The sequence below is a fragment of the Equus quagga genome, chromosome 5 (genome assembly GCF_021613505.1).
Source record: "Equus quagga isolate Etosha38 chromosome 5, UCLA_HA_Equagga_1.0, whole genome shotgun sequence".
Lineage (NCBI taxonomy): Eukaryota > Metazoa > Chordata > Mammalia > Perissodactyla > Equidae > Equus > Equus quagga.
In genome coordinates this window covers 116,525,361-116,541,441 of record NC_060271.1, presented here as the reverse complement: position 1 = coordinate 116,541,441, position 16,081 = coordinate 116,525,361, and the positions used below count along the sequence as shown (strand labels likewise).

The window sequence follows — 16,081 nt, the reverse complement described above, 5'->3', positions numbered from 1 at the left end:
ATGCCACCTCAGCATGGCTTGATGACTGGTGGTATGTCCGCACCCAGGATGTGAACCAGTAAAACCCTGGGCTGCTGAAGTGGAGCAAGCAAACTTAACCACTTAACCACTTGGCCATGGGGCCAGCCCTGTGGCTCTGAATTTTAACCTGGACACTCTTATTCAGGTAGGGTGCATGGGAAAATTGTTTAGCTTTCTAACTCTTCTGCCACTTCACCTATAAAAGTATGGTAAAAATTTGGTTAGATGGATTTTCTAAGGAAAGAATTATTTTAGATCTGAAGGTTTACTAAAAGTTTATTCCTTTGTGTAACTAAACTTTAAATATATTTGATGGAACTATTTTCTAAAATGAAACACATGCCCTATTTTTTTTTTTTTTTTGTGGGAAGATTAGCCTTGAGCTAACATCTGTTGCCAATCCTCTTCTTTTTTCTGAGGAAGACTGGCCCTGAGCTAACATCCATGCCCATCTTCCTCTACTTTATATGTGGGACATCTACTACAGCATGGCTTGCCAAGTGGTGCCATGTCTGCACCTGGAATCCAAACTAGCGACCCCTGGGCCACCGAAGCGGAACGTGTGCACTTAACCGCTGCACCACTGGGCCGGCTCCCGCATGCCCTATTTTTAAATAAAATTTAATGAGTACCATATTATGTTTTCTTGAAGAGTCATTACTACTAACATCAATTACCATAGTGGGCTGTACTACAGTGATGCTCTAGACAGCAGTCAGCAAACTATGGCCTAGAGGCTGTTTTTCTAAGGCCTGGGAGATAAGAAAGTTGTTACATTTTTAAAGGGTTGTTAAAAAAAACCAAAAACAATGTGACCTTGGGGCGGGCCCAGTGGCAAAGTGGTTAAATTCGTGTGCTCTGCTTCAGCAGCCGGCTGGGGTTTGAGGGTTCAGATCCCGCTCGTAGACCTTTACAATGCTCATCAAGCCATGCTGTGGCAGCATCCCACATACAAAACAGAGGAAGGCTAGCACAGACGTTAGCTTAGGATGAATCTTCCTCACCAAAAAAAAAGAGAAAAAAAAGAGTGACCTAGACCCTATGTGGCCTGAAAAGCCTAAAATATTTACTATCTGGCCCTTTACAGAAAGGTTTGCTGACTCTTGCTCTAGAAAAAGATTTGTACGCCTCTTCATGAAATTTCCACAACTAGATTGAACATTATGCTCTGTCACTACAGGAAGCACATCCATCTTGGCACAGTGTCTGACAAGGTAGCTCAAATATCTGCAGAAAAATAAAGGCTACTGGCATTTAAAATTCTTTTGTTCTTGTTCCACTCTCCTACTCACTCTCAGGTTTTTGGTAATCACATACAGGCCCCTAGCAGTCTCTCCCCCTTTCTAATCTTGGTCTGGAAGTTTGATAACCTAGCTTATAAACATTTTGAGCAATGTAAGCTTAAATTGGTTATGTGTAGACCCTGGAACTATTTTCTAAGTAAGACACAGGTGGTTGGTGCAGGAATTTGGTGACTTATTTTAATTGTCCTAAGGCCTTTTTACTTATTTCCAGGTTCTCTGCTATCCTTTGGAAAAGCAAGGTTGCAGGACAGATGAGGTCTTACTGCAACATGCCTGATCATTTTTTATTTTTATAATGTAAAAATAGCATTATATCTGAAAAGCTATTCACCATAATATTAAACTGAAGCACTTGGAGTGGCAGGATTTTCTTGGAATATCTGATTTTTTCCCTCAATGAACATAATAAAAGTTATATATCAGAAAAGCTATTTTCATTAAAAAAAAAAAAGGAAAGGGAAAGGATCTCTCCATTCAATCTCAACGACTTGTTTCATTTAGCATGTTTTCTTTCATTATCTGATCACGTTTTTTAATGGTTGTAAATATTGTGTTTATGGGTTTTATTTTGACTCACATTTGGGTTGCTACAGGTAACCCATGCCAACTATACTACTACCGAAAAATAAGCTGAAATGAAATACCGCAGGAATGCCAACAATCTATATGGTGAAAGGTCTCTGAGCACCTTTTTGACCCCTACTCCACTCAATTTTTACAGCATCAGACGAATAATATCCAACCAGAATATAGTTTTAGGGTTCACAAAACACTTCATTGAGTCCTCACAACAACCCTGTGAGGTAGGCACATCTTCAGAGGTAAAAGGGCTTAGCCAAAGTCACTCGGCTATTTAGGGGAGAGGCTCAGTAGCCTGGTCAAGAAAACAGGAGCAGGTCTTTGGGGGCGTTTCTAGGAAGATTAGAGCTTCCTCCACACCCCGGCCTCTCTGTTCCTTCACCAGTCACTTACCTTGACACGCTCAAATTCTGCCTCTTCCACCCCATCAAGGCACACCGCGGGCTGGGGAAACCTGTAGCTCACACTCGCCCGCCCCCGAGCCCCGGAGCCCAGCCAGAGCGAAGAGCCCCGGCCGCCCCTCCACGAGCCGCAGGCTCGGCCCCGGACTAACCTGACCAGGTCGGTCATGCAGGAGCCCACCACCACCACCGCCGCCGCCTCCTCCTCCTCCGGCCACTGCCTTCCTGGGTCCCCAGCCGCGGCCATGGCTAAAACGAGGTGCTCTCCAACCCCAAGCTTGCCCTTTACCCTTTGCCCGACCCCGTAACCACAGACGCCGTTCCTACGCTCCCTAACAACGCGGGCCTTCCAACCGCCTCGGCGGGTCGCCCACCTGAATGCCCGAAATAACCCCGCCCACCAACTGTCCCGGTTCTTTCAGGGATTGTCTCCCTGCACCGCCTCTCGTTACTGAGCCCTCCTGATAGTTCCAGACTCCGCGCTGCTCGCCACGCACGAGGCACGGGCCGAGGAAAGAACTTTTCAGGCACTGCGGGGACGCCCTTCCGAGCGCCCAGCTCGGCGCGGCCGGGGGCGCGCACGCCGCCCCACTGCTGGGCCGCACAGGGGAAGGGGCGGGGCGGGGCAGGACGTCCGGGGGCGCGCACGCATCCGGCCCGCGGTGCGCGCGCAGGTCGGTGCGTCGGTCGGGGGCGCGCTCGGGTAACCTGTACCCCACGTAGTCGCCGGTTACCGATCGGACTAAGTTCCAGGTACCTGGACTGGGGCTGGTGCGGGGAGGTTGGATCCCGAGTCGCACAGGTGGCGCTGAGGACCGTGGTTTAAATTTGCCCAGGGCTTGCCTCCTCTTCCTATAGAGAAGGCCCTCGTTCCAAAGATGCCCTGCTCATCCCCATCACGCTGGTCCCCTCAAGAACAAGCCCCCGAGGCCAGAGGCTGCTCCTTCTCCATATTTAGCCCGCGCCCTGGTCCCTGATAACGCTCAGACTCTTTCTTCCTTGCCGCCTCATGAGGGGATGATACAATTTGGGAGAAAGGAGAGTGTCCCCTTTTAGATGCCCCCTAGAGTTGGGGTGGTCACTCCTTGGGTTTGAGCTGCTTGTTTTTCTCGAATGTTGCTCCTTAGAGAAATTGCTTCCCCAGTGTAACTTCCCTCTTGCGCTATATGACGTCGACGTGACGCAGCAGGACGCCACCCCTTTCCGTTCCATGACGTCAGCAGGGCACATGCTTCCGTGTTTGTCATCCCATCTTAATTGCAAAAAACTAGACGATGCTTTAGACGTCTTTGTATTCCCCAGGCCGCGTGTCACAGGACCTTGTGTGACCCTGTTGGGCAGCAGTAAAATTGTTATTTCTGCATTTTTTTTTTTCTGTAACACGTAAAAATCAGAGAATACTGATTGCTCAACTAGCATTCAAGGGAAGCTGGCCACTGTAAATTTTTGCCTATACAGGATCTGTTATAGTGCTGTGATGAGTAAAAGCTCCTACTGGGGGATGATCTCCCAGCCATGTCCCTAGCTCAAAAGAACCGCGCCAAAGGACCATCATCTTTGTCTATTCCGTGACCTCTGGTTTTGGAGTTGGTATTTTTTTTCCCCTGTCTCAGAGAAGTCACAACACCTCACGGTTGAAACAGATTTTAACGCTGCATGAAATCTTAAACTGTCAAAAAATAGTGTTATGAATGTGCTGGAAACAAAGAGAGAAATTCATTCTTTCAGGTGTCATTCTAAGGTCATGAGAGTTACTGAATTGGAATGGATTGTTGTAACCTTAAGTATAATTTGGCTTCTGCAGCAGGTTTTTTCCCTTTAGTATTTGACTAGTGAATCACTCAGGCCAGTTTCAGCAGGAGGCCAGCAGTAGTCTAATTTGTTTCTAGTTGTAAAGCAACCATTAGTCTAAATGTTTGACTTTTTGCCCAAAGTTTACAAACGTACACTTAAAAAATTCACTTTGATGTTTTTCTCTTTGATAATGGAAGTTTTAAATGTTTATTTGAGAGGAAGATGAGTATAGTGGACTTTGAGGGAGATCTGGATTTGAATTCTGATCCTTCTGCTTGCTAGGTTTTTGACTTTGAACAAGTTACTTAGTCTTGCTGAGCTTTAGTTTTCTTATTTGTGAAATGGGAACAATAATATTAACCAGAGAACAGGGCTGTTGGGGGGAAGTAAATGGAATTACAGATGGAGATGGGTAATATAGTGTCTGATACTGAGTAGATGTTCGGAGTGTGTTGGTTGTGTTTCCCTTTTTCATAGAAATGAGAGATAAGATAATAATAGGTCTTATGGGAAAAAGCATGGAAGAATACTTTTGTAATGTAAGTGAGATCCTTTTGCTTTTTTCCGAGATGAGTATTTCTGTATTTGCATGCGATCTAGATAAGCATCCTTTCAAGAAGTGTGACATCAGTGGGTAGAAATAAAGGTGGAAATGTTGCAGAATAGAAAAAAATAGGCTTCAAAATGATAATATGGATTAGTATACTGTTCAAAGACAAATTACAGAAGTTATCCGTATCTCCTGTAAAGTGGAAATTCTAATAACTTCCTTACTGCCCAGGGTTGTGAAGATCAATGGCAGTAATGTATATGGAAGCTCTTTATAAGTGATAAAGTATTATGAAAATGTACATGATTTTTATGATTGATAATACAGTGCATGAGATGTTTATTCTTACTTTATAATGACATATTGGAGTGATGGAGGGGGGTCGTCTGTTCAGTGGTTGGAAGAGGGGCCTGTTTTATTTTTGCAGAAAGGATAGCTTTTACTGCCTCAAGGGTACTTCTGGGTGTCATCACTACATAGGGTCTCAGTGTTATTATTTTTGGAAAGATCACTGCAGTCCTTCCCTTTATTACTATCTGAAATGATTAAAACAGGTACTAGTTTTCAACATTTATCGTAGCAGGAAACAGTAAGTCCTCATACGGTATAATATATGAAAATGAGAACCAGAACATCATTTACTTGTAATTGTAACTTTCAGGAAATTAATTTGCTTTTGATGTGGGATTATCCTTTCAGATTGAGCAAGAAATGATGATTTAAATTGACTTATTCACCTCTGAAAGTAGAGGCTTTCATTTAGAAATCTATTAAGAGGAATTCATGTACCCCCTCCCCCAGCCCTGTGGGTTTCCAAGTAATTTCGATATGATTTATTGGTTTTACTTTTGCGTTTTCAAGTGTAAGAACGTCCTAGTGCTTTACCGTCAAAGACTTTTAGATCCATGTTAGTTTGTGTTGCTTAATATCTGGATTGGTGTATGTTTTCATGATTTAATTAAGTTGAGTTTTGCTACATCTATTCCTCAAATACACTATCCTCTACCAAGTTTTTTGAGGGCATATTATCTCCTCTCCATACCGAAATATTTCCTTTTATTCATGTATTTATTAAAAACTGTTTATTGGATGTTTCGTTTATCTCTCTCCGGGGGAGAGATCACTAAGCAGGTAGTTATAATACACTGAGGAGGGATAGTTATTAAGAGAGGTATCTCAGGAGTAGTTTCTAGTAAGTAAAAATTGCAAGCAAGTTATGCTTGTTCTAGGATTTTATATAGTACTTTCAATCAAGTTCTTACTCTCTGCATTTTGTGTGTTAGGGGAAAGGATTGTCAGCGAAGGATTCTTAAGGTCTCAACTAAAGTAGAACCTGCCAGTTGTAAGACAGACTGGGACAACTTTAAACAGAGTGCAGAAATCAGCTTTGGAAAGGAGGAGAGAATTGGATTTCAACGGTTGCCTCTGTTCCTGAAAAGCAGCAGTGTAGTCTGTGTCCTGAGTGGTGAGCAGCAGGGAGTCAGTTTGTTCTGGAGGATCACTGGAAGAGGCTGCTATAAGACAGGAAATGAGGTGTTTATTCATGCAAGAGAAACTTCAGTGTGCTGTGCCAGTTTTCAGGAAGCTTGTTATATGTAGTTCCTTTGGATACTCTGATCACCATTCTTTCCTTCTGCTTTCAGTGGTGATTTGCAAGTCAAGTTAAAATGTCCCCAGAAGTCGCCTTGAACCGAATTTCTCCAATGCTCTCCCCATTCATATCTAGTGTGGTCCGCAATGGAAAAGTGGGACTGGATGCTACAAACTGTTTGAGGATAACTGACTTGAAATCTGGGTATGTACCAGAGCCAATCCAACCTTTACCTAATAATAAACCTTGCTTACCAGACGTGTAAAAATTGAACACCACAGAAATTCGTCAAGTCGTGACCTTCATGACTTGGCATGATGGTTCAGTTGGTTTTGTCCAGTTCTTGACATTTTATGTTTCAGGTGGTTTTATTTGTGTTGTGGGCCATTGCTTTATGATCAGAATGTTCTTGTCTTTTTTGGGGCATATCTCTTTGTTAACAGTGTGCCATGTGGTTTTTAGCAAGTGTGTTTTTCATTCATTGACTTGTTTTCTTGTTATGTCTTCTGCAATCCAGCGTATACTATAAGAGTTGGTTTTGAGATAATGAATCTGACATCGTTTGATAATCTCTCCTCATAGGAAAATTATAATAGCTAAAATGAGTCATTTTTCACAACAGGGTTGAAATGGTAAGATCTCATGTCTAGAAATGTTGCATTAAAATAACCTAAGTTTTTATTTTGAAATAAATTTACATTTACAGAAAATTTGCAAAAACACTGCAGAAAATTAACATTCTTACAATACTATTAGTTGTTCTATAAGCCTTACTTGAATTTTACCAGTTTTCCCATTAATGTCCTTTTTTGGTTTAGAATCCAATCTAGGATACAAATTGATTTTAGTTGTCATATCTTCTTAGTCTTCCCCATCTGTGACAGTTCCTGTCTTCTTTGTCTTTCATGATTCTGACACTTTTAAAGATAGCACTGGTTAGTTATTTTGTAAAATGTCACTCAATATGGATTTGTCTAATGTTTTCCTTTTATTAGACTGAGAAACACATTTTTTCCCAAGAATACTACAGAAGTGATGTTGTACCATTTTCGGTGCCTCAGATCAGGGAGTACGTGACCTTCATATGTCTTGCTATGTTAAACTTTGACCACTTGGTTAAGATTGTGTCTACCAGGTTTCTCCACAGTAAAGTTAACTGGTTTTCCCTTTGTAATTAGTAAGTGTCTTATGGAGTGATGCTTTGAGACTGTGCAGATGTTCTGTTTTCTCATTATACTTTTGTCCACTAATTTCAGCATCCATTAATGGCTGTTGCCTGTAGCTGTTACTGTGGTGCTTGTCTGAGAGTGCTTTTCTACTTTCCTTATTCCTCCCACATTTATTAATTTGAATTCTACTGAAAAGAAGCACTATCCCTTCTCCCCAAATTATTTATTTATTCACGTCAGTATTAATTTTTAGGTATTTATTCTATGGGTTGTAATCTAAATACTATCATCATTTATTTTGTTGCTCAGTTCTAACTTTTGTCATTGGGAGCTCTGTCAGGTGGCTTTTGTGTCCTTTTGACATATCCTCATCATTTTTTGAGTACTTTTTTACGAGAAATGTTGCATTCTTGTTCTCTTTTGGCTTTTCTTTTTAGGCTCTTTTATGTCTCTTTTTTTTTTTTTAAAGATTTTATTTTTTTCTTTTTCTCCCCAAAGCCCCCCAGTACATAGTTGTATATTCTTTGTTGTGGGTCCTTCTAGTTGTGGCATGTGGGATGCTGCCTCAGCGTGGCTTGATGAGCAGTGCCATGTCCGCGCCCAGGATTCGAACCAACGAAACACTGGGCCGCCTGCAGCGGAGCGCGCAAACTTAACCACTCAGCCACGGGGCCAGCCCCTCTTTTTAGGCTCTTTTGCCGTCTACAACTCTTGCTGTTTTTTGACTAAGCTAGAGACTTGGATATGAGAATGTAGACTTATGTTCTTTAGTAGTGGGATAAAGAAGACTCAGTTGGACACTTCATTGGAACAGTAAGATGCTTTTTAAAAGATCTGGTATTGCCTTCAATTTAATTAATCAATGGGTATGGGGTTTCTTTTTGGGGGGATGAAAATGATCTAACGTTACATAGTGATGATGGTTATACAACTCTGTGAATATACTAGAAATGACTGAATTGTGCATGAATAAGGGTGAATTTTACAATTTGTAAATTGTATGTCAGTAAAGCTGTCATTAAAAAACCCAAACGTGTGAACCAGGGATGTTTACTGGCCTGAAATGGATAGAACATAAAGAAAGCTCTTTCTTTCTTTAGTTTGTCACGTTCTTTTCAGAGACATTGAAGACATGACAGGGGGCTGATGGCCGGAGGACTGGTGACTGGTTTGTATAAGAAGATATAAACCTGAACTTCTTACTCCTTTTATCAGTATTGTGAGAGAACAGTTGGGTTCATCAACATAAAGTCACTTTACTTCTTTTCTGCAGACTCCCCTTTTCAGTGCTCCCAAATTCCTGAATGTTTAGTTGAGTGTTTAAGTGCAAACAGTAGATCTGATGATAAATTTGAAATGAATCCACTAGACCTGGCAATGTCTGGAGTAGCTCTGTGAAAAATATTTGAAGTAGCATTTAATGACATTTTGTGTTTATGGAATTTACTTTCTTTAGATTTGAAAAAGGAATAAAAATACCTCTACCTACATTAACAAAGTTGCTACACATAAAATCATGTGAAAAGCCTTCTTAATCTAGAGCATATTGATGCCTTTTATGTAGTACTTTTTTGAAAGATTCATGAAAGTTCTTTGTTTTTTATTTTCTTTTTTTTGGAAGGAAGATTGGTTCTGAGCTAACGTCTGTTGCCAGTCTTCCTGTTTTTGCTTGAGGAAGATTGTTGCTGAGCTAACATCTGTGCCAGTCTTCCTCTGTTTTATGTGGGGTACAGCCACAGCATGGCTTGACAAGCTGTGTTAGGTCGGTGCCCGGGATCCGAACCTGCAAACTCCAGGCCACCAAAGCCAAGAGAGAACTTAACCACTACGCCACCTGGCAAGCCCTAAAAGTTCTTTAGAAGCCGTGAAGAGTTCTTTCTTCAATCCTTCCATCAGCCAAGGTGTGAATTCCTCAAATTTCTATAGCAAGGCAGTGACAGAGTTAGGGAATAGGATGGCTTCTTTTCCCGTGTCACTGTTGGCATTTCCATTTCTCTTAGATCAGCAGCATTCACGGTTATGAGAATTGGGATCCGCATTTGTGAAATCTGTTAACTCAAAGGGGCATACCCTATAGGACACAGTGTACACGGAAGGTATGAAAAGAGGAGACTGATTTTTAGTGGTCCTAAGAACCAGTCTTGTTGCTATAGGTAGCAACTTGCCTTTGAGGAGATGAGATCAAAGTATCTATATTCTAGATTTGGCCCACTGGAGGAATAGATAGGCAAGGGTCTCTTCAAAGTGAGATTTTTTTTTTAATAGCAATTCATCTTTATTTCTCATGTGACACCTATGTCTTTCTGCCTTGTCTAGGAGTATGTGTGTTTCTAAAACTCCATTGCTAGGCTATCAGTATCTTAAGGACAAGGTTTCTGTTTAATTTATTTTTATGCCTCCTTAAGGTCTACCATGGTACCTTTCACACGTAGTAGTATGTAAGGGTTGAATGAATGAATGGATTAGATATTTTCCTAAAGATGTTGCTTAGTTTGGGAATAAGAGTGGTTTGGACTTATGGCTTGGAAGCATGTTTATTGGTCTGGTAGTTTATTGCTTAAATTCTGTTACACATAATCCTTTTAAATGACATTCCCTGACAAATGAGTTGACATTTTTGAAATTGCAGTAAAGTGTACTGGGTTATTCTTCTAGGTGGAATATATATTGAGACCTAGAGGGGTCGAATTTTTAATTTTAGAGAATTATTCCATGAGTTTACTGTTTATTAGCTCTCTGCTCTGTGTTAATTTGATCACAAGCATGTGCTGTTTGTAAGATGCCGTATATTGTCATTTTTAGTGATTTACTCATCTTGAAGATGTCTAAGAGTTCAGCATTCTGGAATGAGGCCTGGCAAATGTAGCAGACAGGAAAGCAGAGAGGGCTTACTGCAACCTGTGGCAGCTGAGCTTTAATATCTTTTTCAGCATGTCAGTGACTCAACCTTAGTGGCACATGGCTGTGTTTGGGGCGTCTGCTGTGACATCTCATCCACATACAACTACCTGTTGCATTTTTGTGTATGTTCTGAATTTCATTACTTAGCTAAAAATAGATACCCAGTATATTTGATTACTAAATAGAACAGTTTTAAAAGAGGAGTGTTGTAGGCTTTGAAGACTGATCTCACTTTGGCTGCGTCAGTCTCTCTAGCTGGCAGGCTGAACCTTTCTTTACAGCCTTGTGCGTAGAAGGAAGCTGCTGCCTGGGAGGCAATAGTTTAATTTTGAAGATGGGTGACTTTTAATAATTGAGTATCTAGTTGCTCATTTGGCTTTTCCATTTCACTTTCTTTTCTGTACTCTTCCCTGATGTTTTCCCTCCTGTGCAGCTCTTTATATATTCATTAGGTATAGATGTATCCCTAAACAATATATAGTATTATTTTACATGTTTAAATAGTTTATACAAATGATATCATATTATATGTATTCTTCTGGAACTTGCTCGTTTTGCTTAGTATTAAGCAAAACTTAGTATTAAGTTAATGAGATTTAGCTGTGTTAATACTTAGGGTTCTAGTTCTTTCATTAGCACTGCTGTATCATATTCCATTGTATGACTATGCCTCTAATTTTTATTCACTCTCCTACTGATTGACTTTTATGTTGTTTTAAATTTATTTTGACAAAGAATGCCATAATGAACATTCTCCCGCCTTTGCGCAAGAAGATACATGTGAGAATGTTTTCTGGGGTGGAGTTTTTTGAATTGGGTATGTTTACCCATTAGTGGTTGTAAAATCAGTTAAGTCACTCCGACGTTAAAAAAAATGAATGAGAATAGAATGGAAACTATCAGAATGTGGCACGCATCAGAAGACTAAACACTGTTTTGTGAACTTTTGTTTCTTATATAAGTATGTGTGTGCTAGGTCACAATGAAAAATATGTATCTGATAATCAAAAAGATTTGAAAGCTACCCCTCTAGGGTATGTTCCTAGGAAGAGAATTGCTGGCTCTTAGGGTACATGCATCTTCTATTTTCTTGGATATCACCAGATTGTATCAATTTCTTTCTACCAGAAATAAATGAGAGTGCTCATTATTCTGTAGCCTCAACAATTCCCTGTGTTGTTAGACTTAAATTTTTGCCAAGCTGATGGGTGCAAAATGGTATTTTGTTATAGTTTTAATTTGTATTTCCCTGATTATTAGTGTAGTGAAGAATTTTATGATATCCTTATTGCCAATTCAGATTTCTTCTTTTGGGATCCTCTGCCTATCTTTTAAGTGGGTTGTTTGTATTTTTGTATAAATTTTAACACATTCTTTACATATTTTGGATACTTATCTTTAGGCAGTTATGTGTATTACAAATATCTGCATTCAGTCTGTGGCTTATATTTTTAATTTGGTGCTACTGATGTCTAGAAGTTTTAAATTTAGTGAAGTCAAATTCATCAGTATTTTCCTTTTTAGATTTGTGCTTGTGTGTGTGTGTTTGCAAGAGAGAGAAAGGGAGCATTTGAAGAAATTCTGTCCTACTCAAAGTCATACATCTTCCTCTAAGAATTCTAAAGTTTTCCTTTTTTGGTCTTTAAATAGAAATTTATTTTTTCTATAAAATATGTTATGAGATAGGAATATAGTTATTTTCCCCCCATATGGATAATTGGTTATCCCAGCATCATTAATTGAAAAGGTCATCCTTTGCCTGTGGATCTGCAGTATTACCTCTGTTATAATGTCACGTTTACATCACACATGCATCTGTTTCTAGGCTTTCTGTCCTGATCTGTTAGCCTCATTGTCCTTGTGCCAGTTCCACACTGTCTTTTTTTAAAAATATTCACACCAAGCTAACATCTGTTGCCAATCTTCCTTCTTTCTTTCTTTTTTTCCTTTCGTCTTCTCCCTAAAACCCCCCAGTACATAGTTGTATATTCTAGTTGTGAGTGCCTCTGGTTGTGCTATGTGGGGTGCCGCCTCAGGATGGCCTGATGAGCGGTGGCATGTTTGTGCCCAGGATCTGAAAACCCTGTGCCACCGAAACGGAGTGTGTGATCTTAACCACTCGGCCGTGAGGCCAGCCCCTGTGTGCTGTCTTAACTGTTATAGTATTTCCTGATAGCTAGTAGCAAAAATTCTCCTCCTCCATCTTATTCTAATTCTTAAAAATTGTCTTACTTAAACATATATTCTAAATACTTTTTGATAACCTCATTTAAATAGTTACATACTGTTCTGTTAGGACATGCCATAATTCAGTTAACAAAAACCCTTCTTTTTAACTCATTGAGAAAAGGAAATGAAGGGAAACTGACCTGGTGAGGGGCTAATTGAGAGCTGATGGTCGGTAAAGCTCTTTCTGAGGAAATGACATTTACGTTGAATCATGAAAGATGAGCATAATTCACTGTGAAGAGCTGCGGAATTTGATGTAAAAAGGGAATTCCATGTGAAAAGGCAGGAGAAGGCTTCACATGTTCAAGGATCTGCAAGGCCACTGTGGTTGGAATGTAGTGAGAGAGTGTGAGAGGGAAATGAGATGAGAGTCTAAAGATAGGCAGGGGCCAGATTATGCAGAGTCTGGTGGGCTATATTTGGAAACTTGGGTTTTATTCTGGGTGGAATGAGAGACTATTGAAGGATTTCAAGCTCAGTGACATGATGTTACTTATATTAAAAAAAAATCTCTGGTTGTTATATGGAAAATGGCTTATGCGGGATAAAGTAGAGTAGGTAGCTGTCCATTACAATACAAACAATAGAGTTTGTATGGTGGTGGCAATGGAGATGGAAAAAAGTGAATAGATTATAAGCTATTTAGAAGGTAGAATCATGAGGATGTTGAATTTGGGGTTTGAGAGAATCAAGAATGACTTACTCTTTCTGGGAAGCCTAGTGGGGTAGTGGTTAAGTTCGCGCAGTCTGCTTCCGTCACCCAGGTTTGCAGATTCACATCCTGGGCATGGACCTAGTACTGCTCGTCAAGCCATGCTGTGGCGGCATCCTACATAAAATAGAGGAAGATTGGCACAGATGTTAGCTCAGAGCCAATCTTCTTGCACATACACAAAAAAGAATGACTTACTTTTTCTTAGCTTGAGTGAGTAGGTAGATGGTCATGCTATCTGCTGAGATGGGGAGGACTGGTGGAGAAACTGCTTTAGTCTGGATTTATTGTTTTCCAGGTCTGCCGTGCAGCTGTCATTGTAGGTTTGTTTCCCTTTGCCTCTTTTCTGTGTTGAATCTCATATTTTACTTTCTTGTTTTATTCTCTTGCTTTGTTGGAGCATGTACTCCAATAGCATCCTAAGAAAGGGAGAAGAGGAAGTTCATCTTTTGAGTTCCTGAAAATCTGAAAATATCTTTATTCTACTTTTAAACTTGATTGATAATTTGGGCAGGTATGGAAGTCTAGGTTGTGCATCATCTTCCCTTTGAATTTTGTAGGCCTTGATCTGTAGTCTTGGGGACCCCTAACACACATACTGTTGTAGGTTCATGGATGCAGTATCTTCTCTTCTCTGTAAGGATATTAATTGTAGTTTTTTTAAGAATTGAAGTATAATTGACTATAGTTTTGAAAAACATGTCTTTTATACCTTGCATTATCTCTGTTGTACTCTCTTTCATGTTGGTGGCTTTTCTCAAACTGAGGGTTATTGGCTATCCATGTTTATTAAAGAGTGAGGCTCCAAAATGTGTTTCAAGCTCTTTGTGCGTAGGTGGGCTTGTCGACTACTACCTCACTGTAGTGTGAGCAGGCACCTTTTTATGAGGTGATTGTTAGATTCATTATTTGGAGGTCTTTTCTCTGGGGCTATAAAAAATAAAAGTGCCTATATGGGTGCATATGTTCCTTTGTGTCAGCAAAATTCCAATTATTGGGCCAAAGAGTATGTAAATTTTAAGACTTTTGATATATTTACTATATTGGTATATGTAAGGATATATGAATATACATATAATTATGTTTCTTTCCAGAAATGTATTAATTTACACTCCCACCAAAAGTAAATGAGGATACTAGTTCCTCTACAGTTTTGATAATATCAGTATTATAAATTTTGTACAATTACTTGCTAATTCAATAGATAGAAATGGTATTTAATTGCTCTTTTATTTGATTTGATTTATTGGGGGGTGTGTGTGTGTGAAAAGTACCAATTCATGACATTTGTCCATTTTTCTGGCGGGGTATTTGTCTTTTTCTTAATGATTTATAAAGCTTTTTGTATGTTATGAGGATTAACCCTTTGTCATCATAGGTATTACAGATGTTTTTTCCCCAGGTTTTCAGTGTCTTTCAATTGAGTTAATTATTCAATATGCAGAAGCTCTTAAATATTATTCACTTTTGAAGCAGTAATAAATGTATAGCATATAAAAAAAAGATTCAAAAAGGTATTAAGTAGAAAATAAGTCTCCCTTCCATTCCTTTTCCCTAATTTTCTTCTTTGGAGGTCGCTGCTCTTACTAGTTTCTTTAATTTCTTTCTAGAGAGATTCTTTGTAGATGAAAGCCCTCTCGTTTCATTTCTATCTGAGCAGTAGCCATGGTAGATTGTTGTAGTAATGGCACCTGATAAACCGTGCCTTTCTTTCTCTATTCTTCTTTGAAAAGGATTTTGCCCTTCCTTTCATCAACAGGTAGAGTCTCTTTCTTCATCCCTTAAATCTGGGCTGCCTTTGTGACTTGCTTTTCCCGTCAAATGTGGTGAAAGTGATGTGTGACTTCTGAGTCTAGGCCTCAAGGGGCCTTTCAGTTCTGTGTTCACGCTCATGGAATGCCACTGTCACCATGGTCAGGAGTCTCCTGGTCTAGTCTCCTTGAGAGAGAATGGCTCAAGTACCCTGGCTGTTCTAGCTGTGCTCAGCCTCACTGCCAACTGAATGCAGCTGCATGAGTGAGCCAAGGAGAGACCAGGAGAACTGACCATCCAAGCCACAGATGGAGGAGAAATCGTAACTTGTTTCCTTAAGCCACTAAGTTTTCGGGTGGTTTGTTATGCACCAATAGATAATTGGTATAGTAGCATATTATATATTCATATTAACTGTATATTTTGAAGATTGTTCCATATTAGTATGTCTGGGGCTGCTGCCTTATTTTTAATGCCTGCGTAATATTCCAGTGTATGAATGTACTAGAGTTTAATCAGCTATAATTTATAGACATATTTGTCTTTTGCTGTAACATGGAGTTCTAAAGAATTTCCTTTTATGTTTATCTTTGATTTGCCAAAACTTTTACTTATGTTCTTATCAAATCTATTTCCTTCATGGATTCTTTTAATATTTTGCATAGTTAATGCCTTTACCACTTTGAGACCACTTATATTTTCTTCCATTACAGTTTCATTTTTACTTGAAATTAATTAATCTAGAATTTATTTTGGTTTATAATATACTGTAGGAATGGGATTTTATTATTTTTATAAATAATCATCTAGTCCCAGCACCATTTATAAAATAAATCTTTTACTTATTCACTGTTATGAAATGCCATCTTATATACTAAATTCTTATATTTTTTTCTGACTTTCTATTTCCTTTTAGTGATCTGTCTGTATTTGCCTTATGCAGTTACACAGCTTTCAATTGTTGTAGCTTTGTAATATGTTTGAATACTTGTGGTCTCAGCTGCTGGGATTTTGACGGGCATTGGATAAAACCATTTTATTTATTTAGAGAGAGTGGATGTTCTTACAACAGGAGTCA

At 39.5% G+C, this 16,081-nt stretch overlaps 2 protein-coding genes across 4 annotated transcripts in view; one reads left to right on the top strand and one right to left on the bottom strand.

Moving 5' to 3' along the window:
- RBKS (ribokinase) overlaps positions 1-2,580 on the bottom strand; it is an 89,125-nt gene extending 86,545 nt beyond the window's left edge. For all 3 annotated transcript variants that reach the window (XM_046660586.1, XM_046660584.1, XM_046660587.1), the window contains exon 1: positions 2,458-2,580. In XM_046660586.1, coding sequence (XP_046516542.1) covers positions 2,458-2,552 — 95 coding nt within the window. In that variant the 5' untranslated portion in view covers positions 2,553-2,580. The remainder of the gene's footprint in view (positions 1-2,457) is intronic.
- A 352-nt stretch (positions 2,581-2,932) lies between these two features.
- The window catches only part of BABAM2 (BRISC and BRCA1 A complex member 2), a 419,181-nt gene continuing 406,032 nt past the window's right edge, over positions 2,933-16,081 (top strand). Inside the window, exons 1-2 of the mRNA XM_046660582.1 lie at positions 2,933-3,058; positions 6,293-6,444. Of these exons, the coding sequence (XP_046516538.1) occupies positions 6,317-6,444 (128 nt within the window). The 5' untranslated portion in view covers positions 2,933-3,058; positions 6,293-6,316. The remainder of the gene's footprint in view (positions 3,059-6,292; positions 6,445-16,081) is intronic.